This window comes from Panthera pardus, unplaced genomic scaffold (genome assembly GCF_024362965.1).
Source record: "Panthera pardus isolate Hobbes unplaced genomic scaffold, ASM2436296v1 HiC_scaffold_25, whole genome shotgun sequence".
Lineage (NCBI taxonomy): Eukaryota > Metazoa > Chordata > Mammalia > Carnivora > Felidae > Panthera > Panthera pardus.
The window spans coordinates 88,886,589-88,913,860 of record NW_026526821.1 but is presented as its reverse complement, the minus strand read 5'-3'; the positions used below and the strand labels follow the sequence as shown (position 1 = coordinate 88,913,860).

At 53.7% G+C, this 27,272-nt stretch overlaps 2 protein-coding genes across 7 annotated transcripts in view; both read left to right on the top strand.

Moving 5' to 3' along the window:
- Positions 1-16,985, top strand: part of RAB11FIP5 (RAB11 family interacting protein 5) — a 37,619-nt gene extending 20,634 nt beyond the window's left edge. The window contains exons 2-6 of one of the 3 annotated variants that reach the window (XM_019441776.2): positions 305-741; positions 875-1,574; positions 8,968-10,950; positions 14,260-14,449; positions 14,724-16,985. In XM_019441776.2, coding sequence (XP_019297321.2) covers positions 305-741; positions 875-1,574; positions 8,968-10,950; positions 14,260-14,449; positions 14,724-14,927 — 3,514 coding nt within the window. In that variant the 3' untranslated portion in view covers positions 14,928-16,985. The remainder of the gene's footprint in view (positions 1-304; positions 742-874; positions 1,575-8,967; positions 10,951-14,259; positions 14,450-14,723) is intronic. The other 2 variants (XM_019441783.2, XM_019441793.2) reach the window with 2 other exon arrangements.
- Positions 16,986-18,581: 1,596 nt separating this feature from the next.
- The window catches only part of SFXN5 (sideroflexin 5), a 117,226-nt gene continuing 108,535 nt past the window's right edge, over positions 18,582-27,272 (top strand). Inside the window, exon 1 of one of the 4 annotated variants that reach the window (XM_053890820.1) lies at positions 18,582-18,728. In XM_053890820.1, coding sequence (XP_053746795.1) covers positions 18,627-18,728 — 102 coding nt within the window. In that variant the 5' untranslated portion in view covers positions 18,582-18,626. The remainder of the gene's footprint in view (positions 18,729-27,272) is intronic. The other 3 variants (XM_019441762.2, XM_019441753.2, XM_019441742.2) reach the window with 3 other exon arrangements.

The window sequence follows — 27,272 nt, the reverse complement described above, 5'->3', positions numbered from 1 at the left end:
TCAGAGTTGCAGATGTAGGCAGGGAGGGGGAAGAGGGGGGATCTCTGAGCTTCAGGGAAGGGGGATGGGAGGGTGGCATGGAGTGGTAACCGCTGCCCTGCCCAGTAACACCCAGTAGATTCTCCTACACAGGATGTGGTTTCCTTCATCATGGAAAAGCTGTAGATAGTTTCTCAGCTCTGCCTGTGGCTGGGAAGGCTGGGCCTGTGCGTCAGGGCAGGAGCCTGTGTGTGTGTGTGTGGGGGGGGGGGGGGGCGGGCTCCTTGTGCTGTGACCACAGCTGTACCCCACCCCCTTCCCGCAGGTGGTACAAGCTGCACTCCAAGGCGGGCAAGAAGGAGAAGGAACGTGGAGAGATCCAGGTCACCATCCAGTTCACTCGCAACAACTTGAGCGCCAGCATGTTTGACCTGTCCATGAAGGACAAGCCGCGGTCCCCTTTCAGCAAGATCAAGGACAAGATGAAGGGCAAGAAGAAGTATGAGCTGGAATCTGCCTCCGCCATCCTCCCAAGCAGCGCCCTGGAGGACCCTGAGCTGGGCAGCCTGGGCAAGATGGGCAAAGCCAAAGGCTTCTTCCTGCGCAACAAGCTACGCAAGTCCTCCCTGACGCAGTCTAACACCTCGCTGGGCTCGGACAGCACCCTGTCCTCGGCCAGCGGGAGCCTGGCCTACCAGGGCCCGGGCGCCGAGCTCCTCACACGCTCGCCCAGCCGTAGCAGCTGGCTGTCCACCGAAGGGGGTGAGTGAGGGCTGAGCGCCCCGGGGCCGGGGGTGGGGAACAGGGGGACAAGGAGGGTGGTGGGGGAAGGCCCCCCGCCAGGAACCAGGGCTTCTTTTCCTGCTGCCAACCCCATGGGGTGCTTCCTTTTCAGGCAGGGACGCTACCCAGTCCCCCAAGTTGCTCACCCACAAAAGGACCTACAGTGATGAGGCCAGCCAGATGCGAGCGGCTCCACCCCGATCCCTTCTGGACCTCCAGGGCCACCTGGAAGCTGCCTCCCGCTCCTCGCTCTGTGTCAATGGGAGCCACATTTACAACGAGGAGCCCCAGGCCCCCCTGCGGCACCGCAGCTCCATCTCGGGCCCCTTCCCACCCTCCAGCTCCCTGCACAGTGTGTCTTCCCGGCCTGCTGAGGAGGGGACTCGGCCTGCAGATGACTCCGGGGGCAGAGGCAGCCGCAGCACCAGCAGCTCAGAGGTGCTGCCCGGACAGGAGGAGCTGAGCTCTCAGGCCAAAGTGTTGGCCACTGGGGCCAACCGCTCTGGAGAGGAAGAGGGGGCCCGGCTCCCAGAGGGAAAGCCAGTACAGGTTGCCACACCCATGGTGGCCTCCTCCGAGGCTGTGGCCGAGAAGGAAGGAGCCCGGAAGGAGGAGCGGAAGCCCCGGATGGGCCTCTTCCACCACCACCACCAGGGGCTGAGTCGGAGCGAGTTGGGGCGCCGTGGCTCTCTGGGGGAGAAGGGGGGTCCCATGCTGGGGGCCTCCCCCCACCACTCATCCAGCGGGGAGGAAAAGGCCAAGAGTAGCTGGTTTGGCTTCAGAGAAGCCAAGGAACCGACTCAGAAACCCAGGTACGTCCTTGGCAAAACCAGCTTTGCTCCTCGGGAAGGATGCTGGGGTATTTGTAGCCTGGACCCTGGGGCAGGGAGAATGGAGCAGATGGGGCCCTTGGGCAGGCTGCTGGGGCTCTGGCTTTGCATGGTTGAGTTGGGGGAGGGTGCTGTTTCCCTAAGCCAGGGCTTGGTGTTGGCATATGGACACAGGTGAGTTGCAAGGGCACAGCGCTTTGGGGGCCCTGTGGATTGAGGAGTCCAGTCTCCTGCTCATGGGTCTTGCTTCTGAGTTGGCACGCCTACCCCCTGAGGGAGGGGGAGAAGGGAAGAAAAGCAGGAAAGGCTATTTGTGTGAATTCTTTGCTTTCCAACTTCTACCTCTTGCCCTTTGGCCTCAAGGCCAGGAAGCCTTGGCAGGTGGAGAGGCAGGACGGGGCCTGTACCTCATACCCTCCACCTCCATCCCAGCTGTTCCCTGTTGGCTCTGTGACCTCTTCCCCCTGAGCGATGGGAGCCAAGTCGTTGATGCCCCCCTCCTCTTTTCGTACACTCACCCCCCCCCCCCTCCCCAGTTATGCTCCTGGGCTGGCAAGGGGCTGTGGACAACTCCCTTAAAATCTGTGACCTACCTTCTGTCCTTGAAGACTGTTAGGGCTCTGGCCCTCACTGTCATCCTTGGTCTTGGGGTATGGCAAGTGCTGATGGCTGTTCTGTTGTGAATGTGCCAAGTCCCACCCATGAGAGTGATGCGGGAGTCCTTGAGCTCAGGCTCTGGCAGAGCTCTCAGAAGGGTTCTGGTACTAATTAGGATTCTGTACCTGGTTCCACTGTGGGGACTGGTTTCCCACACATCCAAGGAATTCTCTGACACCAGCTTGATGTCCTACAATTCAACTCAATTCTGACACTATTTACCCAGAGATAGCATCAGACCCCACATAGGCTCAGTACTACAGGACTGACCTACAGGATTGACTCCCCCTCCCCCCCCCCCCCCCGCCCACTTCGGATGCCTGTCACAAGTCCAGGTTGTCACCTGTGCTACTGACCAACCAGCTGTAGATCAGAGGTTCCAGTGACCATCTCCCCGCCTCCTTCCTTGGGTTTGGTTATTTTGCTAGAGTGGCTCACAGAACTCGGAAACACTTTGCTTACTAGATCGCTCTTTTATTATAAATGGCTATAACTCAGGAACAGCCTGATGGAAGAGATACATAGGACAAGGTATGAGGAAAGGGCGCAGGGCTTCCATGCCCTCTCCCAGCATGCCACACCTCCAGCATCTCCACATGTTCACTGGCCCCTGAAACTCTCAAACCCCATTCTTTGAAGTTTTTATGGAGACTTCATCACACGAGCGCTTATGATTAAATCATTGGCCGCTGGTGATCAACTCAACTTCCAGCTCCTTTCTCCTCTGCAGAAATGAGGGTGAGACTGAAAGTTCCACCCTTCTGTTCATGGTTGGTTCCGCTGGCAACCAGGCCCCGTTCTTAGGGGCTTTTTAAGAGTCACCTCATCCACACAAACCCAGTTATGGTAGAAAGGGACTTGTTATGAATAACAAGATGCCCATTTCACTTTTATGGCTCTGAAGCATTTCAGGAACTGCAGACAAGAGACCAAATATTAAAAGATGCTCTTATCGCTTAGGAAATTTCAAGGGTTTTGGAAGCTATGAGCCAGAAACTGTGGATGAAGACCACATATATATGAGAAATATACGATTAGTCATTCAGATGACCAAATCGTCCACCCTGGCCCTTTGACTACTCCTCACTCTGACCATCGGAGGCTGCTGCATTGTCCAACAGGGTGTAGGGAGGGCCACCAGGTCTAGGTCCTAGGAGCAGAGGTACCCCCCTTCACAAGGGGGCAGGCCCTGGACAGGCAGTGTCTGTGGCAGCTCCAGACAGTGTGGTCAGGCTGCTGTTTCTGCCCTCAGTGAGCCTGCCCCTCCCTTGTCCACGGGTCTGTGGGCAGGAGGTGGGGTGTGAAGGCTGGGCACAGTGAGGAAGGGTTGAGAGTAGGCCCTACAGCCATTCCCCAACAGAAGGGAGAGGACTCCTGCAGTCCTGGTTTTTCTCTTTCCCAGTGGAATTTGAGTCCACGGAGAAGGGCAGGGAGAGGGCTCAGGCCTGGCCGCCTGGCAGCCCCCGGGATGCCTCACACATGGACGGGCGGGGGTTGGAGCAGTCCCTGGGTGATGCTGCCCTCTGCGTCCCCTGCTATAGGTATATCAGCTTCTGTCCCCACTGCCCAGCCCCTACTCACCAGAGCCCAGGGGATCTGCTGGCCACCTGCAGCGGAGGGAAGATAAGGAAAAAGGGGATGGGCCTGTCTCAGAAGCCCAGGCTGAGCCTATAGCCCTGTGACAACTTAGAGATATTTATGGGTGGTAGTCTGGAAGGTGGTGGCAGGAGACCTGGGCAGGGCGTTTGCTGGGAGGAGCTAGGGTGCCTGGGTCAGATGGAACACAGACCATGGGCTCAGTGCTATTGTCTGTGGGGCATCTCAGGGCCTTTTCCAGGGCAGACAATTGCTCATGAGGTCATTTCTGTTCATGTGCCCAGGCTTTGGGCTCAGACCCCTGCAGGCCATGACTTTGATGTTGTCATCACTCCTGCTTATAGCCTATTTTCCTAATCCTGGGTGTCTATGTCTCCCAGTGGCCCTTCAGAGTCCAGAGAAGTTGGCTCACTTATAGACATGAGGAAGCTGAGGTTTGTGCCCTTCTCCTTGAATTCTGAGCTTGTCCTCACCAGGATGGAGGCCATCCAGGCATTTCTGCCCTTTGGAGGCTCATTTGAGGGCATAGGCCACCAGAGCTGGGCCTGTGGCCTTGCATCCAGGCTGGGTGGGGTGGGAGGGCTGTGTTTTGGGTCAAGTGGCCTAATCTGGACAGGTGTGAAACCTGGACAGTGAGTCCGTCGGCATCACCCTGGCCCTGGGCCTTGACAGGGCCGGGAAGGTGGTCTGGAAGAAATGAGTGTTGGCACTTGCCCAGAGGGCTTGCTCTGGGCTTTTGAGGAGAGAATGAGGTCAGATACTCAGAACTGGAGTGACCAAAGGTAGCTGCAGGCCCCCAGTGGGGCTCCAGAGTCTGTCTACAGGCTCAGAGGTTCGGGGCACCTGTGTCCCCCGGGGCTACCATTGCAGATTGCTGGGTGTTCCTCACTGGGAAGGGCAGCAGCGCCCTCTAGTGCTCCCACGTAGCACTGGTGCCCCAGGGAGAGGCCGGAAGCAGTACGAGTCAGATGTGCAGTCTCCAGAAAAAAAGCTGTTGCTGTTGGAGAAGTCAGTGGCTGGAAGAAAAGGAACAAGGGTATGAAGGACTGAGAAGATGGTCCTCCTTTTCCTCCTGGCCTGGCCTTCCTCCCTCACCTGCTAGGCCCATGGCTGTCACACTAGGCCCCTACCAGTGTGTGTGCCTGGGGGGCGATGGTAGTTGAGACTCAGCCCTGCTCACCAGCCCCGTGGTCGCCGTGCGTCTTGGGCTGCAGCATGAGCTCCTTACTGTGTGTTTGAGGACTGTCAGGAGTGTTCAACACAAGCGTGTTCAACCCACCAGAGCCAAACAGGGTTGTCTTTGTGTCTATCCCTCTCTGACCATTTAGAGTATAAGCTTCCTGTGGGCAGGCCACCCCGGAGCTCGCCCGCCAGGGCCCCTTCACACTAATCGTAGAACCCTGTGTACAATAGGGGATCAAGTGCTGGATGCAGATTTTTTTATTTTTATTTTTTTTTCAATATATGAAATTTATTGTCACATTGGTTTCCATACAACACCCAGTGCTCATCTCAAAAGGTGCCCTCCTCAATGCCCATCACCCACCCTCCCCTGGATGCAGATTTTTTAAATTGGGGTCAGTGTGGTACAACATGGGAGCAAGTGTATCGTGGTAGCCTTTGGTGGTCTGTGCATCTGTCCCGGCCCCTCACCAGGAGTAGTGACACCGAGGTCCCGATGAGCTTAGAGTGTGCAGTGGCTGCCGAAAGCTGAGCGCCCCAGTGGCAGTTCCGGTGGGGTAAATGCGGGACATGATGTGTGTCCAGTGACCTAGAGTTAGTGTGGCCGTCCGTCCTGTTTGTGGCTGTTTTCCTGGTATGGTTAATATTGCCCTTTTACTGTGTTAAAAACATTCTGGTTTGGAAGATAAATTATGTGGTCTCCCCACTTACAGCTTCCTAGGCCCCTCTTTGTCACCCCATTGTGCTCAGGTGATGGGAGAGGATACACACGCCCATCTATTGGACACCTTTCCTGGGCATCAGGCATCAGTCTCAGGAGGGTGCCAGGAGATCGTGCCTTAGGAGGGATGGCTAAAGGGCTTGTTGGCTGGGAGTGTATGCCTCGAAGGCTGGCTTTGACCTTTTGGGGGACTGCCTGGTGGAGAGCCTTTGCAGATCCGCATGCCACCTCTGGGACCAGTGTGTGGAAATAACAAGGACACATGGCTCATCTCAGCCTAAGGAAGGGCTGTCCACCAGTGAAACTGACCTCCAGCTACAGAGGTGGCCTGGTGATGCAGTAAGTTGCCCAGCAATGGCAACGTTTAAGTAGAGGGGCTGTTAGAGAGAAGGGGGGATGTCAGCATTAAGGGGCGGGTTCCACCAGTTGTCCTAAGTTTCCTGCAGGCCCTAAAGCTTTATTCCCTCAGATTACTGGGGCAGAGACATTTGGACCTCTGATTTCTTTCCCCAACTTTGTTCCTAGAAAAGAAGACAAGTCAGCATATGTTGAAGTCCCCTCTGCATGGTGCGGGCTGGCACTGTGGGTTCTGGCCTCAGAGTATAACCTGGGGAAATAACCACATGTGGGGGTGTGTCTGGTCTGTGCCAGATACAGTGGCAGGGAGAGGAAATTCTAAAGTGAGAACCCTCAGAGTGTGCATCTGGGGTGGAGCAAGGGTAAGGGAGAGGCGGGGGGGAAGGGGAGGGGGTGCTACTGGGTGGGAGGGTTGGATGGGATGTTCTCACAGGTGCCGCCAACTCTTGGGAGCCTGCTGGGCCTGGCACTAGGAGTCCCTTCCTCTAGGGAGAGCCCTTTGCTGGTTCCATACCAACGGGTTTGCGTGTACCTCTGGGGAGCCAGTGGGGGAGGGTGCTAGCCTAGCCTGGGGCTCCGGGCCTCCTGCTCTGCCGTCTCCTGCCCTGCGGTTCTGACTGCCAGCCAGACTGCGATGAGACCACAGGGGTGAGTGGGGCCAGGCCAAAGCTGAGGGGACTGCAGAGCTAAGCTAGGTGCTATTTAATGTTGATGGAGCTCTCTTCCTTCGGACCCCTCTGGTCACTTGTCACGAAGGGGACTGGAGAGAGCCACTGAAGTGGCTCAGAGTAGCTCTGTTCCTGGGGGCTGACTCCTGTTGGCACAGTTGGACTGTGTCTGGTATGGGTGCTCCAGCTGGGGGGCAGGCTGAGGGCAGGGCCTTGACCCACGTGGTGGTACGTTGCTCTCTGTGGTCCCCTAGGTAGGCACCTGCCTGGGGCCTGCTTGGAATGGAGAAGGGACGTTTGTGGGGCTTGGGACTCTGGGCCCAGGATTTGCCCTCTTTTGGTATCTTCACCATGTCAGGACCACAGAGGTAGAGCAGTGCTGGGAAGCCTGGTGGGTTGGGAGTCGATGGGACTCTCTTACCCTCCACCCCACACCCAGTCTCTAGGTGATAGTATGAGGCCAAGAAGCCACACTTGGATGGGGAGTTAGTATAGGGCAAAAGAATAAGGAGAGTCTCTGGAAGCTGGATTCTTAAGAGAAACCCAGAGTTTTGCACCTGGCTGTGCCCTGACAGTGCCACTGTCTTGCGAAGCCCACCTTTGCTGCTGGTTGAACTGGATTCTTTCCCGTTGCTTGCTCCCTGTGTTTGTGGACAAGCCGGCCCTGCCTCTGCCCAGCTCTGTCTGGGCCCTGTGTTCCCAGAAGAATCCTGGTGAACTCCAGACTAACCGGCTTCCTTCCATAGGTGCCCCTCCCACCCCAACCTGCATTCCATACGAGCTGGCCAGTGACACCTGGCTTCTGCTCCCCAGCCACACCACCCCCTGCCCCTGTGCCTGCCCCCAGTGTTTCCTTGGGGAAAACAGCAGCTTGAGTGGAGAAGATGGAGACATAGGAGTTCCCGGGATGATCACCTGGGCAGGGGCCAAGGAATGGGGGTCTTGGGGCTTAGACTGGGGGCTGGAAGATGGGACCCAGGCAGTAGGCGAAGCCAGCAAGGTCTGGGCCTGTTAGGTGGGCTCAGCTGCCGGGCAGCTGTAAACCACTGTCAGAGTCCTGAAAACTGGGGTGTGGGCCCCCCCTTTTTACCTGCGCTGCCTTTCTGGTTTTCCGTCTCCTGGACTGTCCTGGAGAAGCCATGAACTCAAGTTTCGGAGTCTGCCCCAGCCCACACCCCTACAGTCATCTGTGCACCATAGGTAAGGTGCAGGTGCAGGGGGTGCTCCCTCCTGGAGAGGACCCTGGAGCGGACACCCGGAGGCCAGCAAGTGTTCGCTGGTGTCCGTGGGAGTGGAGGTTCACTGCCACAGGATGGATTTCCCAGGGGAGCCGGCGATCTCTCTGTGTGGGGGACCCCAGAGGGCCCCTGGTGACACTCAAGAGTTGCTGCTACTGCTGCCTTCCAGTCTTTGTCTCCTGAGCAGGGCTGCTCTCAAGGCTGGCCTGTGAGTGCCCTTGGTGATGGGCACCCTCTGCAGGGTGCTGGGCCATGTGGATGCCTGACAGCAGACATCCTCAGTGATATCTTGCTGTCCATCCGGGCAGGTTATGGACCTCCCTCCCCCCCCCCCCACAAGAAACGAGAGGGGTGGGTTCTTTTTTATTGACATCTTATCATGCCTTGATGACTGCCCCATCATTACCTCCTATTTCTGCAAGAGGTCAGCAGAACACATCTGCTTCAGCGGTCTGAATTCCAGGCGCCCTGCTGGGTTTTATTAGCACGGGCTTTACTTTACCCAGCCGGATCACTAAGCCTGGCCTTTCTCTGGTCTCCTCATCCCCTCCAAGCACCTGGTATTTCTTTCCTCTCTCAGTCCTTAAAGGGATATAGGGTGCTTTCTGATTGGTTCTGTAGGCGTAAGTCTGGTGTTGAGTAGAAACTTCAGCATATGGACCAGTGGAAGAACACTTGGTTTTGGCTGGAATCCTGGCTGTAAAACGGGATTATTGCTCTCTGGGGTTGGCATGAGGTTTAAATGAGCTCTGTCCAGCATCTTCCTCCTTGGGCAGCACCTAATAATGTACCTGTTAGAGTCTTCCCTTTGTCCCCTGGCTCACATACCTGAACCCAGGTACCAGGCATGTGGTACCTTGCCCAAGGCAGGTGGGGGGCAGGCGCGTGGTATTCAGCAGGGGCGTTTCCAGTCTTGGCATTAACCAGGAGGCTCACGGTTTTGTCTCCCTCCACAGCCTGGACGTGTCTCCTCAGGTAGAACCTGACCCAGCTGCTCTTCCTCACCACCTCCCCTGCTCCCCCTGTGCTACGGCCCCCCCCACTCCTGCTCCCACCGCTGCTCCCATGCTAAGCACTAACCTTTTTGCAGCCGCCTCCCCCGCTGCTGCCACTGCTGCTGCCGCCTCCGCCGCCCCTGAAGCCACCCCATCTGGATTCTTGGGTCTCACCAACCCGTTCCTCACCTCCATGCAGAGCAACCCTTTCTTCGAGGAACTCATAGCCGACATAGCACTAAACTCTCCTTCACCTGCTCCCTCTCTCCCCAGTGCCTCGAGGGCCAGCCCCACCCCCCTGGCCTCCCCTGGGAAAGCCCCGCCTGAGTGGGACGACACCTTCAACGTCTTTGCTGCCAGCAGGCTGCGTCCAGAGGCCAGGAGCAAGATCCTGGCCCCTGCAGGAGTGGGGCTGGAGGTGACTGGGCTGCAAGACCAAGGCCGTGGGGCCATGACAATGAAGGCAGCTGAGCCCCGGGGGGACCCTGGGGGAGGAGGAAGAGGTGGGAGCAGCGTGTGGCTGGAGCCCAGGGTTCCTCTGGACTTGGGACTGGACCGCCAGAGCAAGAGCACGGCTGACCTGGGGCCCCTTGGGTTGATAGGGGCCGGCCTGCCCTCTACGTCAGCCCAGCTGCACCCGAGAGCCTCAGACTCTGAAGCAGACAGGGAGCCACCAGCCCCAGGAGGGGAAGCAGGGCAGAGTCCAGCAGACAGTGCAACGTCTCTGTTTAGCTCCCCAGAAGTGATCAGTGTGTGGGAAAGACTGCCTGGCCCAGACGACGCCCCTGAGGGCCAGGACGAGGCCTCCCAAGGCGAAGGCCAGCTTTTGCATGAGCTCAATACAGTGGAAGATTCATGGCCTTGGGATGTGGTCACCATTTCTCCTGCAGCTGAAATGTCTTCACCGGTCCTGCGGGGAGAGTCTGATGAGCTGCCTCCTCCCCAGATGCAGCCAGAGTCACCAGAAGCTGGGAGCCCCAAGGGGAGTGAGGGGCCTCCCCCACTGGAGCTGGAGCCAGAGCCTGAGCCAGAGCCCAAACCTGAGCAGGTGTTGGACAAGGAACTGCAACCCAGCAGGCCACCTCCCAAGCCACCACGCCTCTTCACACCCTCAGATTCTCAGGAGGAGGAGGAGGCGGCCACGGCAGCTGCTGCAGGGGGGCTGAGAAGCAGGGGGGCAGAGACTGGAGGAGAAGACGACCTCCCAAGCATGCTGGTTGCTGGTCCACAGGAGGCCAAGGAGGAGGGCGAGGCCCCTGGGTCGGAGTCTGACAGCCATTCTTCTAGAACCCTGCTGGGTGGGCCAGGCCTGGAAGATGTAGTGGAGGGTGCCAGCCCTCCTGTGTCTGGGCCCTACTTATCCCTGCCCACTAGCTGCCCTGAGGGTCCTGCCCCCATACCCCATTACCCAAAGAGCTTGGCTCCTCAGAGTCAGCAGATCCTGGAGGCTCCAGAGAAAGGAGGGAGCCCTGAGGGTCCTGAGGCCCAGAGCCAAGGACCAGTGGGAGAGGGGCTTGGGCCCTTGCCAGGCAGCTCCCAACACACTGACCTCTGGGCGTCAGAGGAGGATGCCTTGAACCCCTTTTTGTCTCAGGGGAACCAAGACCCCCCCAGTCTCCCGTCCACATCCCCTCCAGGGTCCAGGGAATCTTCCATCCTCTCTGGTCCAGAAGAGCTGCCCACGCCCCCAGAGCCTGCTTTTCCACCGCCCCCTCTCCCGTCCTGGGCCGGCCACCGCCATGGGGAGCCCAGCCCTCCATGCTCTCCTCTGCCTGGAGCTCGGCCCCTGACTTCTTCCTCCCCACCCCCTGGGGAGCCAGCCTCCTCCCCTGGGGGCTCCCCTGCCCCACTTGGGGAGGACCACGCTGCAACCACCCCAGCCTCCCCGCTTGTGCTTCTGCCCTTGGAGACACGACCAGCTGAGGAGCCACAGCCCAGTGCCAGGTGAGCGGTGAGCTGCCACCCTGAGAATACACTGCAGGAGGAGATGGGTGGAGGGGGACAATGCAGCCCAGGGGCTAGGATGTTCACATTCCAGCCTCAGTCCTTCCAGGGGCAGATGAAGGGCTCCTTTACCCTGAAGCAGGATAGGGGAGGCTTTGAAGAAAGGAGCCCTTCTGTGGTACCTGCTCTGAAGCTGTCTCCTTCTTGGATCCTCGGGCAAGCAGAGGTGCAGGGGGTGAAGAATGGAGTGGGGAGAGCCAGTGTGGGCTGGCAGGGGAAGGGGGATGAGAGTTCAGGCATTCAGCTGCAAGGGAAGCTGGGTACTTGTCAGATGGGGGCCATGTCCTCTGCAGCAGGCCCAGGGGAACAGGCTGTGGGAGGCAGAGAACCAGAGGAGGGACTGATACAGAGGTCCGTCGGAGAGAAAGCCCAAGAGCTATTGAGAGGACAGAAGAAAAACAAAAATACTCCCTCACTCAGAAGAAAGGGTCTGTAGCCCCTTCAGGTGCCTCATTGGTTTGCATCTGTGCCTTTTCAGGGGGTGGTCCTGGTGTGCTTAGGACTGTGCAGAGTGGACACTGGATGCCTGTGTGACTGTGGTCACCGTGGCATTGGCCTGTTTGGGGAAGAATGATGAGGCTGTGACCTCACCAGGTTGACTGGTGCGGGGTGACCAGAGCTGAGGTCTGGAGACACAGATCATTTGGGGTCAATGGGGAGCAGTGAAGTCCAGAAGGATGCTAGTGCTCTAGGAGCCCTGAGTGAAGAAGTGGAGGGAGTAGAGGAGGCTGCTTTTTCTGCTGAACAGAGCAGGGTGAGAGTCTTGAGGAGCAGGACGGGCTCCTGGACTAGGGCCCCCAGCCTGCTGGCTCATACATTTAGTCTTCCGAATTCACTGAGCATCCACTGTGTGTCAGACACTAAACAGAGATCAAAGATATGCCCGGAGAGTTCTCAGTCCAGTGAGCAAGACAGAAATGCACCCATGAAGAGCTGGCCCGTGGGGCCCATGCTGATGGAGGAGAAGTGGGAGGGAAGGAATCTGGGCTACCTTTCCAGTGGTAGGTGGTGAGGGAGAGGGGGTGGTTACAGCTTCCTTGCTCTGATGACACTGTCCTTACCTGGCCCTGCTGTATTCCAGCCTCACTTCTAATTATACTCACTACCTTTAGGAAGCTTTATTCCCTTCAGGGCTGGCTTCGTGTCGAACTCAGCATGTTCCTTACATCATGAAGTAGATGGGCCAAGTAGAGCTATCCCCATTTCTCAGATGAGGAAATGGGAGTCCTTGAGAGCTATGGGGTCCAGGGTCCCTCTGATGTGTGGGGGCAACCAGATTGAGAGCCCAGGACCCATTCAGGGTTTCTTTATGCCACCCCTCCCCAGGCACAGCCCATAGGTAGCATTAGAGCAGCTTTTAAGTTCCCATCCCTAATGCCAACTCTTAGGTGGGAAGAGAGAGGTTGTTTATTGCTATCTGCCCCCTGCCTGGCCTCTCTACCACTCTTCCCAGGTTGTGAGACTGAATCCATGGCCCTATTCTGAGTAGCAGAGTTGACTTCTCTGGGTCTGGGCACTCCTTCCTCCAATGGAGCTCAGGGCCTTGGGCTAAGCCATTTTGCTTCCTACTGCTGAAGAGTCCAAATTCTGGGGGCAGGTTAGTTGATTTGAGGGCCTGCTGCTTGCAGTTTGCATACCTGTCACAGGTACAGGGTGCTGGGGGATCCCAGAGCAGGGTCACTTTAGTCAGCTTGGGGGAATCAGGAAAGTTGCCCAGAGGAAGTGGCCTTGCATAGCTTTGAAACATGAATAGGAGTTAGTAGGCCAGCAGGTGAAGGGCCAGTGTTCCAGACAGAGGGACAGCTTTTATAAGAGCCTGCAGGTGAGAAAGAGCACATTTCCCGGGGTGTCGGCAGTGTGTGGGGAAGTAGAGACCCAGCAGGAAAGGGCAGGGCCCATTCGTGTTAGAGATTGTGTTTTCTTATCTGATCTAGAACGGTAAAGGCTGTTGAAGCGTTGGAGAGGCTGAGCTAGCTCACAGTCCCATAGCAGTACGGGGCATGGTTGGAGGTGGGCAAGACTCCCTTGGAGGAGATGAGTTAGCAGTTGTAGCTGGAGGAAGTTTAGCTAGCACTGGCTCGGAGAGGAGGGGATGGGGTGAGAGAAGATGAGAGGGAGCAGGGCTTGATTTTTGTTAGCCCTGGAGCTGAGTGGGGGTGGGGTGGGGTGGGGGAGGAATCAGAGGGATTCCCAGGTGTCTGACTGGAGCCACCCACTGCTGGGAAGGACACAGAAAAGGACAGACAGGACAGACATGGAAGGGAGTATGATGCACCTGAACTGGCCCCAGTGTGGAGTGAGCCAGCCTCCAATTGTATGTGAGCCAGAGGTGAGGTCTGGGCTGGAGCTGGACATTAGGGGTCTTGGGAGCCAAGGTGAGGAGGGGAGAGATCCAAGGGCAGACTAGCAGTTAAGACTGAGGAGGAGACCGTCAGAAGTCAGGAAACCAGATGGAGGTCTTGGAGGGAAATGAGGGAGAGCAAGCCAAAGGAAGGAGTGGTCCAAGTGTGAACTCCACAGAGAGGTCAGTGAGTTGAGAACTGAGGGGTTGGTGGACTCAGCAGGAACACTTGTGATGGGCCGGCGGGGCCAACGGCCCATTCTGATGGGTTGAGGAGTCACGAAAGGTAAGAACTTGCAGAGACAAAATGCAGTGTGCATGCTCTGGTGGGGCTGGGGGAGGAGGAAGGGGAGGTGGGGCATGACTCATGCGGAAACAGAGTCAAGGGAGGCCTGTGTAAATGCTGAAGGGAAGCAACCAGTAGAGAGAGGTGGGCAGCCAAGTGTTCTAGTTTGGCCAGGTCTTTCCTGGTTTGAGCACCCAAAGTCCCTCACCCTGGGAATCCTTAGTCCTGGGAAAATTGGGAAACTGGGAGAATTGGTCAGATCCCTAGAGAAAGGTTACAGTATGGAAGAGGCAGGGAGGATGGGGGGAGGGGAGGTGGCCCTGGCAAAGACTGGCTGTAGGTGCAGAGAATGCTGTGGGCTGGCCTCTGCCATCCCTGTGAAGGGGCAGGTCTTCTGAGGGAGTAAAATGGAGAGGGCACAGGCAGTGAGGGAGGAGGAGGGGAGAGTTGCTGAGGAGTGCAGGGTGCAGCCGCCCCAAGGCTCTGGCTGTGTAGGGGAGAGCCACCACCACATGGTGGTTTGTGTCCAGCAGACCCGCTGGCCCCCCCAGAGAAGGTGGCCCCGTGTTTTCGTTGCACTGCCCATCCCTCCTCATAAGGCATCTCCTTTCTGTGTCTGCAGCCCCCACCCTGTGAAGCCCCTCAGTGCTGCCCCTGTGGAGGGCAGCCCAGACAGGAAGCAGCCTCGCTCCAGTCTGAGCACAGCTCTGAGCAGTGGGCTGGAGAAGCTCAAGACCGTCACATCGGGCAGCGTTCAGCCTGTGACTCCAGCCCCCCACGTTGGCCAGACTGTGGATGCCAAGCGGCTGAAGGTGAGGCCCGGCAGGATGCCAGGGTGCGTCAGACCGGATGTGTGGTGCCATGGAGAGAGGTCTGGCACCTGGAGGTCAGGAGCAGGGTGCTGGGCAGGGTGGAGCAAAGAGTGGGCCTGGTCCCCCACGCCAGAGCCCTGAAGCCAGTCAGGCTGTCTCTCGCACTGGAGACAGAGGCCGCTCCAGGGGCCTGTAGGAGTGAAACCCGGGTGTTGGTGGGTGGACAGGCAGGTAGGCCTGAGGCTGCCCTGCTCATTCTCATTCCTGGCCTCAGGACTCAGGTGTGCTGGACCAGTCGGCCAAGTACTACCACCTGACCCACGACGAGCTCATCGGCCTGCTCTTGCAGCGGGAGCGGGAGCTGAGCCAGCGGGACGAGCATGTGCAGGAGCTGGAGAGCTACATTGACCGGCTGCTGGTGCGGATCATGGAGACCTCACCCACACTGCTGCAGATCCCCCCTGGCCCCCCAAAGTAGCCTTCCTCACCCCTGCCCCCGGGAGGGTCAGCGTGGACCCACTGCCCAAACAGGGCTTACGCTGCCCTCCTTCCCGCTGAACTCACTCTCACCTGGACAGGCTGCTGTCTGTCCTCTGTTGTCACTCCTTGCTCCTCTTCCCTTCTGCCTCCGTGGGGCTGCTGGAAGGGGGACCCTTTGGACTCCCGTTGGAGGCATCAGGTTCCATGTACAACTTGTGTGTTTTGGGGAGCCCTCGGTCATTCCCACCTGCCTATTTCCATATCCCTTAGTTTTAGGGGCTCCAGGGAATTGGAACAAAGAATTTAGTACTCGAGGGGGAGCAGGGGTGAGCTGCAATTTGACGTGGCATCTGGGACATACTTTATTACCCCACAACAATGGTCAGTCATTTTGTCCAAGGCTAAACCCTTGTCCTCCTCATTTGTCTTCAGCCCCTGGAGGGCTCCTAGCATTACTGGGGCTGGGGCTGTGGCAGGAACCAAGTTGCCCATTTTGGAGTTATGGGCAACTGGAGTCTCATGTCTGTTCCCTTGAGAGCAAGGAGCCTGTATGGTCTGGTCTCATCTCTGCTGTGTTCTGATTTTTGTGTGTTTCCAGCTGTTTGCAGAACGAGTGCCACGTGGATGGATGGGGATGATGTGTGTTCTCCAGGCCCCCCGCCCTGCCCTCCTCTTCTGATCTTTCCATTGAGTGTCATGTGTGAATGTATGGAGAGCTGAGGCAAGTGTGGGGAGAGCACTTCCTCACCTGCCTCCAAGCTGTGGGCCCCTCCAGGCCTCAGGGCTTTGGGCTGCTTGTGTTTGGGGATCAAGCCTCCATCTTTGTTTTTGTTGCCTGTCCAGATGCCAAAACTCTGTGCTGCAGCAGGGTTTGCACTTTTGGAAACCAATTAAAATGTGCCTTTTGTGGGTGGGGTCAAGAGCCTCTGGATGCAGACCTCTCTCTCTCTGTTTGGTGTCCCCCTCCCTCCCTGTTGAGCACATGGGGCTGGATCTGTCAGAGCCCTGGACATGGGAGAGGAGGATGGTGAGACTCGCTGCACCCTGTGCCCCTCCCCCAGCGTTCAGTTAAGGGTCTGGTGAAGCTGCCACTGCTCCTTTAACTTTCCTGCCACCTTCTCTTCCTCCCTCAACCCCATTTGCAGAGGGTCCTGGGATAAAAACTACATTCTGGAAGTGGGAGGTCCCACTCTGCCCATACTTAGGAAAAAAGCCTTTGTTGCTCTCCTCTCCATCCACTGGCTGCTCTCCCAGCCTCTCCCTTCTGCCCCATGGCCTTGCCTGGCTTGGCTGCAGTGCACTTTGAAATGAAGTGTCTGTCTTTTGGCCCAGCCCTGGTTAGCTTGCAGAAAACATGGCCGGCTTCCCATGGCATCTACAGGGAACCTTTAGTGGCTCGCGTGCCCTGATTTAGCAAAAGTTTTGGGGTAAGGAGGTACTGAAGGAGGATACTTTTGGCCCAGGGAGGAGGTGAGAGCTCGTCTGGAATTACCTCTTCTTCCTGAGAGAGCCTATGGGATCTTTCCGACAGCCTTGGAAGGACATGTGCTCTGTGGGTGATGTCTTCTGCCAGGATGAGGCAGAGGAGCCCCGACACATGGGGGAAAGCCCCTGTAATGTTATGTACCTTAATGATCACTCATCAAAGCTGAGGAAGTGTCCCCAGGTGTCCAGATCTTGGGTCATGGTTTTTTTGGGGGTCAGTGGGGGTTGGGTAGGTATCTCTTCTGGGGGAAGGGGAGCACTCCTCTACTATGTATTCTTCCGGGCTCTATTCATTACCAGCCCTGACCCTGATCTTCCACTCATCCTTGATTGTGGGCCTCCAAAATGCCCAGGGCAAGGATGTCTTCAGAAGAGCTTTGAGTTGAAGCCCAAGGTTCTTGTTGGATGTTTCTGCTCCTGGCCACAACTTGGAGAGTTGCAGGTGGGGTGGGCAGAGAGCAGGCACAGTTCTGCTTTGCTGTTTGTCTTCCTAGTTGTAACTCCTGTTTATAAAGAGCTTGTTCTTCATGTTTTGAGCACTTTATGAAGAATAAACAGTTCATATACTGCAGGTGGCTCTATTGTGTTCCTGTTTTGACAAACGTATGAAGGAGGCTTCCTGGGGGAAAAGGCGGGTAATGGGGTTTTGGATGTCATTGCCCCCATCTTAACATCAGGGGCAGCAGCACAGCATTGACAGGTGGCATGGACTCGGTCTTTTCTTTGCCGAGATACCCACATTTATTGAGCACTGTGGGGGAATACAGAGGGTAAAAGACTTGATTCTTAATGTGAAACCACGTAGTCTAGTAGCAAATGCTACAAATCCAAGATACAAATGGTTCTTCATAGCTAGCTAGAATCTCTCTCTAGCTTTAGGAACCGTCTGTTTCTTGTGGGTTTTGTTGGTGGATGAGGAACTGGCTGCTACAAATCATGCATTGTCCAGAAAGACATGAGCAGGCATGAGCCAATACTGCACCTCACTTTGAGACTAGGGAGACCCAAAGTGGGATTCCCTAGGATCAAAACTATTTCTACTTCCCTCTTGGGTAGCTTCCTTCCCCTCCTGCCAGCCTGACACACTGACCAGATAATTCATCTGGGAATCTTCTACTCCGTTCTGCACAAGTGTGTTTATTATCCTTGCTTGCGTCTTGTTCTACGATCTGCAGCACTCCTTCTTACCTAACGTCCTTGTAGTGCTTAATAAACATTACTGAACCCCACTCCCCACTCCCACTTCTCTTCCTGCCTGGGAATTAGGCTGAGGAGGATCTTCCTTAGTTGGGCAAAGGAAGTGGAAGCCGCCAGGGCTCTGAAGCTCCCACTATTTAATTCACACAGTCAATACATATTTGAGTCCCTGTTGGTAGTCCTCCCAAGCCTGGCACTGAGGACTCAGCAGTGAATCAAAAGGTCATACTTCCTGTCTCATGGACCTAACTAACAGTGGGAACCACATAGGCAAAGCCGTAAATAATTAAAAGTGCGAGGGCTGCAAGGGAGAAGTGCTGGATACTAATAGGAGCATATAGCGGATTTTGTGGAAGTAGGGTGATGGATCGGGAAATGCGATGTTTAGGCTGAGGTCAGGAGAGCCAGAGTCAGGCAAAGACAAAAAAGTTAAGAGTTTTCTGGGTACAGAATGTTCAAGGGTAAGAGGTGGGAAGCACCCCAGCATGTTCCTGTACTCAGTGTCAGGATGGCTGGAGAGCACAAGGGGAGGGGCAGGGTGGCGGCAGAAGAAACTGCATGAAGACTCCGCAGTGCAAGTCTTTGCAGGAAGCCTTTCGAGATTAACCCGGAGCCTTTGCGCATCTGGTCCCGGGTCGGACCCGCTTGAGTAGGGCTCTTTCGGACTAGAGCTCCGGGAGCGACGCCCTCCGCAGCAAGTGAAACTTCTAGGGGCAGGTAACCAGCGAGGGGGAGCCCTGTGGCCCCCTATCGGGACCTCAGAGTCGTACACGCACGCTTTTCCCATATTGCCTAGCCCTTCAGAACTGGCAGCAGGAACGGAGATCGGGTTTGAGTCAGTTCAACTCTCCGCAGTCTAGGGTTGGCAAGCGCCGTGACTAAAAAACTACACTCCCCACAATCCCTTACGCCCCCGGCTCGCTGCGGTTGCTCATGGCCAATCGGGAGAAGCAGCTGTGGCGGGGGCCGAGGAGGGACATTTTAAAAGGGCCGGAGATTGCAGGCGTCAGTGGTCATGGCGGATACAGCGACTACAGCATCGGCGGCGGCGGCTAGTGCCGCTAACACCTCGACCGATGCACCTCCTTTCCAGCTGGGCAAACCTCGCTTCCAGCAGGTGAGGACGGAGCTATGGTCTGAAGGTCGGCGGGTGGCACAGGGAGGGCGGCACACTCCTCTCCAAAATCCCCTTTAGTCCTGGGGTCCTCCGACCCGCGGCCACTGGGGAGCCTGCAGCTACTGCCTCGGGGACCTCGACCACAGCCATCCCTTTCCCATTGGCGAGCAGAGTGGGCGAGGACTCCCACTTTGGCTCCCTATTGGCCGCCGGTGCCGTCACTCCTCGGCTGCCCGCGCCCTCCAGCCTTTCCCGCCCGAGGCGCTCTGTGATTGGCCACTGACAGTCGCGGCCAGGAATCCGGGCGCCCCGGGTCCGAGCGGCTTCTGCAGGGTCGCTTTGAGCTGTGCAGCCAGCCACTCGCGGCGGAAAGTTCGAGCCCGGCTCTGGATGACAAGTTGGCGTGGTGGAGATGCCTTCTAACTTTCCCTGGGTGGGGATGACGTTCTTTCCGAGATGCTGGCGGAGCCCCTGGGCAGTGTCTGACCCTGCGGTCATACTGCCAGCCCTTGACCCCAAGCCAGGTCCGCTGTGCTCGATGGTTTAGGGCCACGGGCCGAGGGGTCCCCGAGACCTGGCGCCCCCTTTCCCCTCCAATGGGGGATTCGCTGATGCGAGTCGGCCGGCTGGTGCCCTGCCGGGGATGGAAGGAGGACGTGCGGGGAGAGCCGGGTGCGGAGGAAACGCTGTGTCATCCCCTGGGGCCGCGGGCTGTTGGAAGAGTCCGCGTCCCTGGGAGCCCGCTTCAGCTCCTCCCCCGGAGCGACTTCCGAGGAAGGTCTCTGGGACCCGGGCCCTGGCGCCGCCGAGGGCTCGGCTCTTTGGACCCTGTCGGGCTCTTCGGAGCATGGTGACAGTGGCCTTTTTACCCGGGGACTCCCGACAGGGCGTGACTAACTCGTCCTCGGCCACGGAGATGGGGATCGAACCCATAGCCTGGACGTGCGACCAGTGCTGAAGGCTTGGAGGGGCCATTCCCACGCTGCGGGCCGCCTCGTACCCTCCTTCCTCCACTGCCTCCAGCCAGCGCGGAGGAAGTGGACTTTATTAGGAAAAGGGCAAAGAGGCTCGGCTGAAGTGAACTGGGTTTGCCTTGGGTGGGGGGCAGCGGAGGCGGACAGAAAGAAGTTTGCAGGAAGAAAGGAAATTGTACAAGGTCGGTGAGGTGGTGGATTTTTTTTGTGTGTGTTTTGTGGGGTTTTTTTGTTTTGTTTTGTTTTTTGGTGGTAGTGGTTGTGTGGGAGAGGGACTGGTTCCCGCAAAGTGGTGCACCGAGCTTCACTGATACTTAAGGAATTAAGCCCCTGAGGCTTCTGAAAACAATGCCCTCACTGTTTTAAAACAGGACTTTAATTCCTTAAAAAAAATTAAGCCATCTCAGCATGTAGGTGTCATAGCAAGACTGGCATCTTCCTGCCAGTGTAGGGTGCTGTCTAGGAGGAGACTGTCAGGGGTGCCTCTCCCAGAACTTGAATGACCCTTCTTTTGGCTGGCCCCCTTTCCCAGCCCTCCACACAAGTACCACTCATCCTTTAAGGATCAGCTAGGCCTCCTACTCTGGAAACACTTCCTCTCTTCTTCCATATATTACCCCTGGTGGGACCAGGTCACTGACTCTTTCCTGACCCCCCTTTTTGGCCACCCCAAGTGGGATCCTCTTAGGTTAGCCTTTAGTGACAGTCTGTCCGTGTTGCTCTAATACTTGTTCTCCTCACCCCTTGTGTGCATCTTTTGAGAGAAGGGGCTGGTCTTGCCCTCCGTCTGTCTTACCCCGAGGTGGGGCTAGACACATGGTGATGTGCTGAATAAAGACTGTGGGTTGTCTTTTTCGGGGACCTGTTCTGGGACATTCAGTCACACAACACACAGTTATTGAGAACTTCCCAGTGGCTTTAATGACTGAGCCCTTTGCTGTGATCACCGCTGGAGCCATATATGCACATTTGAGATTACTCCAGTCATTGCTGGTATCTGTTTTTGGCACCGCTCTTGAGGGCAATAAGAGTGTTTGTTGTATTTGCTTTGGCAGCAGCCCTCCTCCAGCGTAGTGACTTGCATAAAGCATAGTGCAAGTGATTGTCCATGTTAAGGAACTTCCCACCGTTGCCCATGCCCCCTCCTGCTCCTTCCACACCACTCCCTGCTGTGCAAGCAGCCCAACCTGCCACCCAGTTGACTCCCAAGAGACCTGCGAGTCCCCTGCATACTTCCCTTCCTCTCCCTCACCCTCTAAACACAACCAGAGGCCCAGTGTTCTCGTCTCTTGAAACAGCTCTCAAATTCACCGGATTCCCTGCTGGAATCCTGGATCAAGCCGCCATTATCTATCTCCTGAGCCACTGTGGAAGCCTAACAGGTCTCCCTGCTTCCACTCTGGCCCCCTTCCAATCCCATCCTTCTTTCACTTGGCAGCCTCAACAACGCAGGTCTGATCAGGTGACTCCCTCCCCTCCCCCCACCACAGACTTAAACACTCTCCAGTGGCTTCCCCTCCTTCTGAGATAAAGACCTCCCTTTTGAAGAGGCCCCAAAAGCCCACATGGCCCACCCATGCTGACTTCTTCTTCCTGAAATCAGACCCACTCCTTCCCCCTCTCTCCTATCACACTGGCTGCTTTCAGCCACTTGAACTCTGAGTGGTTCATAATCCGGGGCCCAATTCCCAGAGCCCATGCCACGGACACCACCCTCAGTCCCCAACTAGTCTCATCGCTTTCTTCAAGACTGGGTGCAGGGAGTTCTCTTCTTACTCCCTAGAGTCGCCTCAGGACCCTTCTTTCCATCCTTCAAAGTTCTCTGTGCAGGAGGGCTGGGGAATAAAGAACACTCACCAGTGTCAGAGGGTGAAGAGAGATGGCTTGCCCTGCTGGGCTTTGGTCTGTGACCATCTTTCTTCCCATAAGATGATGATAACAGCCAAGCATCGTTCCAGGCTTTTGGCATATTGGCTTATTTAATTTTCACAACAACTCCGTGAGACAGATAGGTGAGGAAGCTGCCACACACACAGATTAACTCACTTCCCAGGCAGTCTGGCTCCAGAGTCCTTGTTTGTTGGTTTATTGTTAACATTTTTTTTAGTGTTTATTTATTTTTGAAAGAGAGAGTAAGGGAGGGGCAGAGAGAGAGAGGGAGACAGAGGATCTGAAGCAGGTTCCGGGCTCTGAGCTGTCAGCACAGAGCCCAATGTGAGGCTCAAACCCACTAACTGTGAGATCATGACCTGAACCGAAGTCAGACGCTGAAGCAACTGAGCCACCCAGGTACCTCTTATTGTCAACCTTTTTATTAAGGTTTTCAGACTTTCAAAAGTGGAGACAGTCGTCAGAGAAGAGCCCACCCATCACTGAGCTTCAACAATTGCCTCTGTGAGGCTAGCCTCATTTCATGTATATGCCCCCAATCCCAACCAATGAATTATTAAAAAAAAAAAATTTTTTTTTACATTTATTTATTTTTGAGAAACAGAGTGAGACAAAGCATGAGCGGGGGAGGGGCAGAGAGAGAAGGAGACACAGAATCTGAAGCAGGCTCCAGGCTCTGAGCAAGCGGTCAGCACAGAGCCTGATTCGGGGCTCGAACCCACAAACTGTGAGATCGTGACCTGAGCTAAAGTCGGACGCTCAACTGACTGAGCCACCCAGGTTCCCCCAAGGAATTATTTTAAAGCAATGCCCAGACAACCCATCATTTCATTGTACCAGCTAGTAGATAGCTGTAAAAAATAAGGACTTAAAAAAATGTTTATTTATTTACTTTTGAGAGAGAGAAAAGCAGTGAAGAGCCTGATGTGGGGTTTGATCTCATGACCATGAAATCAAGAGTCAAACGCTTAACTGACTGAGCCACCCAGCCATCCCAGTACTTTTTCTAAATAATTTTTTTTTTTACTTCAGAATAATTTTTTTTCCCATTAAATAAAGCTTTGGATATTTCATAATCCCAGTTTTATTTATTTATTTTTAATTAATAATTAATTTTTAAATTCATATCCAAGTTTGTTAGCATATAGTGCAACAATGATTTCAGGAGTAGATTCCTTAATGCCCTTTACCCATTTAGCCCTTACCCCAACCCCTCCAGCAGCCCTCTGTTCTGTATATTTAAGAGTCTCTTATGTTTTGTCCCCCTCCCTGTTTTTATATTATTTTTGTTTCCCTTCCCTTATGTCCATCTGTTTTGTATCTTAAAGTCCTCATATGAATGAGGTCATATGATATTTGTCTTTCTCCAACTAATTTTGCTTAGCATAGTACCCTCTAGTTCCATCCACGTAATTGCAAATGGCAAGATTTCATTCTTGATTGCCGAGTAATACTCCATTGTATGTATATACCACATCTTCTTTATCCATTCATCTGTCAATGGACCTTTGGGCTCTTTCCATACTTTGGCTTTGTTGGTTGATAGTGCTGCTATAAACATTGGGGTGCATGTGCCCCTTCGAAACAACACACCTGTATCCTTTGGATAAATCCCTAGTAGTGCAATTCCTGGATTGTAGGGTAGTTCTACTTTTAATTTTTTGAGGAACCTCCATACCGTTTTCTAGAGTGGCTGCACCAGTTTCTTCAGAATATTTGTAGATTTATGGAAGTCAAAAAGCACAGAATTCCGGTATAACTCTCACCTAGTTTCCCCTAATGTTATCATCTCATGGTACAGTTGACAACTGACCATGGTACAATTGTCAAAACTGAGTGTTGGAACATTACTATTAACTATACTCCCAGACTTTATTGGATCTCACTATTTTTTACACTAATATTCCTTTTTCTGTTCCAGGATCCAATCCATGATCCCACATTACATTTAGTTTTCATGTCTCCTTAGCCTCCTCTGGTCTATGACAGCTTCTCAGACTTTCCTTGTTTTTGATGACCTTGGCAGCTTTGAGGAGTACTGGTCAGGTATTTTGTAGACTATCTCTCAATTTGCTGTCTCTTATGGCTAGACTGGAGTTATGCATTTTGGGGGAAGAATATCACAGATGTGAAGTGCTTTCTTTCTCACATGGTATCAGAGGGTTGTTTTTTTTTTTGTTTTTTTTTTTTTAACATAACCACAATACCATTAACACACCTAAAATTATTGTTTCTTAACATCTTCAAACCAGTTACTATTTGTCTTAGTCTGTTTGGGCTGTTATAACAAAATACCATAGATTGGGTAGCATACAAACAATATAAATGTACTTTTCACTGTTCTGGAAGCTGGAAGTTCAAGATCAAGGTGCTGGCAAACTGATGAAAGCCAGTTTTCTGGTTCATAGATAGCAGCACTTTGTAGTTGCAGCACTGCATGACATAAGGGTAGAGAGATCTTCGTGGGGTCTCTTTTATAAGGGCGCTAATCTCGTTCATGAGGGTTCTGCCCTCATTACCTCAGTATCTCTCAAAGGCCCCACCACCTAATACCATCACTTAACCTCACACTGGAGGTTAAGCTTCAGCATATGACTTTTGAGGGGACACAATATTGCACTATTCACATTTCTGTGATTATCACGTCATGTTTTAAATAATTGATTTGTCTGAATCAGGAACATACATATATGTTCCATACATTATATTACATTATATTTGACTGATAAGCCTCTTCTAATCTATTGGTTCTCCTCTCGTTTTTTTTTTTTTTTCCCATTTGTTGAAGAAACTAGATTGTTTGCCTTGTAGAGTCCCTCATTCTGAATATGGCTGATGGCTGATCTGTGGTATTATTTAACATGTTCTTCTGTCCCCTGTTGTTCCTATAAACTTGAAGTCCGTGCTTTAACCACTGCGCCATATTGCTTGGTGAAGGGGAGAAAGATAGTAGGACGGCTCCTGGGGAAGCTCTGTGACCTGCCTGTGCTCTCTTTCCTCCTCCTTTTCTGCTCATTTCCTCTTCTGAAGTTGTTTTTTCTTTTCTTCGGGCCCAGACACCATTTTGGCAAGTCAGGTCCTAGGACAGGGAGCTAACATATGTGCTTCTTCCCATTTGCATTTCAGTCTATCCAGAAATAAGTTGTGTTTTGTTTTTAAAGTTCCTTTTACTCTTCCTTTGCCTGAGTCATTTACCTAGCTGACTGGGGGTGTGAGTGTGCTGTGTTTGTGCATGGGAAATCCAGAAATCCACTGAGGCAGCAGAGCAGATGGGTTGCACGAGGCTCCCTCGGGGGAGGAGGAGCTGGCTGGACAGGAAAGTGCACTCTTCACTTCTAGGAAGAAAGGTGTGTGTGGGCTGAGAGTTGGAAGGCAGTAGGGAGATTTCTTATGGAGTTTGCCTGAACTCAAGTTCCAGGATGAAAATGCCTTGCAGGTAGTTATGTTTTAATTGTTTACATCTTATAGGCTGGAGAGTGACTGTTTCCGAGGCTGGTCCTGGAGCGGGTTTGTGCTGTGGACAAGGTCAACACCTTCTAGTCCAGTGGCTCTCAATCCCTGCTGCACATTTGAACCACCTGGGCAGGGTTTTAAATGGACACCAATGCCTGGAGCCCACCCCAGCCAATAGAATTTGAATCCCTGAGTGGAAGACCTTGTTTGGGGATACCCAGGTTGTGCAGCCTGGCTGAGGACTACTGAGCTGGCCCAGCCTTTTTGCCTTTGGGCTATAGGTTCAGTGCGTATTTTATTCCTGATCTGGAAGAGCCCTGACTTAGAGGTCTGGGTATAGAAGGACAGTCAGTTTCTTTCAGGCCTTGGCCCTCAGCTGGTGCTCCCTAGCCGCCTCTCCCCAGGGGGTGTAGAGGTGAGACTGTCTGTGCTGCAGGTCCTGCTGAGAATGAGATGACTCACCTCTCTTGGGAAGGGAAAGAGAAGGAATCACTCGGCTGACTCATTCTTCCGGTAAAGAAAAAGGAAAGGAAAAACATCCACGATTGATTGGGTAAAGATGGGGGCTGAATTTTGGAGGGGAGAGGAAGCCCATACATTTAAAACTTTTGAGAAAATAAAAATTAACTCAGACAGAGAAAGTAAAACCCTTTGTTGCCATTTTTCAGTCTGGGGAGGACGGGGAGGACAGACATATAAGCCCCCTCTACGAAGAATCAGTGTTTCTCACAAGGCTATAAAGTTTCCCAATGACTTACTTCTTTGAACACTACTCTTCCACACTCGCTGAGAAATCGCATTCTCCAAGATCATAGATTGCCAGAAACTTTGCTGTTTAAAATAACGTCAGTAGGAATGAAACATCCACCTCTTGATAGGTGGGCCGAAGTCACTTTGACTTAGAGAACTAACCCAAGTGCAATAGTTTCTGGACATAACATTCCATATTTATCTTGATTTTATAGTTTCTAAGGAAACAAGATCCAGTGCCCATTTCTCAGTATAGACCTAGATGGACCCTTTACCTCATAGCTGTGCTTTGCTTTGAGCCTATTAAAGCACCACGTCATTTAAATTTTACTCTACCTTTCTCCAGAATTCTGTACTAACCCTATTTTTTCCCCTTTGTTTGGTGACATGCCCCATGGTTCCTCTGCTGTGTGGCCTCTCCCTCGCTGCAGTGAGTCAGTAGATGTGACTTTGTCAGACTATGTGTTTGTCCCTGGGGGTCTTAGGCTGATTGGATTAGTACATTGTCATCTGTGCTTGCGATTTATAACTCAGAACTCCTTTCCTGAATCTCAGGCCTATCTTTCCAGTGTTTATTGAAATTACATCTGGAAGGCCCTTTAAGTATTTCAAACTCACATGACCAATACAGAACTTTTATCTTTCCCTCCACTAAGTCAGTATGCTTCTTGTTTTCCTTGTCCTGGTTAATAAGCATTAGTATCTAACTAGAAATCAAGGCATTATCCATATTCTGTTCTTCTTCATTCCCGCCGTGAGTCAGCCAGCCCCTTGTTCTACCCCAGGACCCAGCGCGGTGCTGGGCACATAGTAGGTCCTGAGTAGCTATTTGGTGAATGAATGAATAAAACCACAAGTCTGGTAGTTGCTTTTCTTTTAATTTTTAAAAATTTCTACTAGATGATACGTTTGCTAAGGTCTTGGGATGGGTCTATATCTCTGTTTGCCTTGCACTTCTCAGCTTAGTTATTTGCACATAGTAGGTATTTAATGTACATAGATTGGATAAATACAATAATATAGCTAGTTCCCCAGGTAACTAAAGTGATTATTTTTTCAAATTTGATTTTATTTATTTTGAGAGAGAGAGAGAACAAGAGAGTGCACACAGGGGAAGGGGGGAGCAGAGAGATAGCAAGAGAGAGAATCCCATGCAGTCTCTATATTGCCAGAACAGTTTGGGGCTTGATCTCACAATCATGAGATCAGACCTGAGCTGAAATCAAGAGTTGGATGCTCAACTGCCTGAGCCACCCAGGTGCCCCTACAGTGATTATTTTAAAAAAAATTATCAGAACATTCCGGTCAAACCCTATCTGTTGTTGGCCTTGCCCTCTTTTTTCTGAAATGTCTTTTATCACACTTCAGTCCCTCCTTTGGCTGACAGTGGTGCAGTTTCTGACTCTGGCCTTCATGCGTCAGAACCCTTGCTGATACCCTTCTCTGCTTGGTAAATTCGGCTGTCCACCCACTCCAG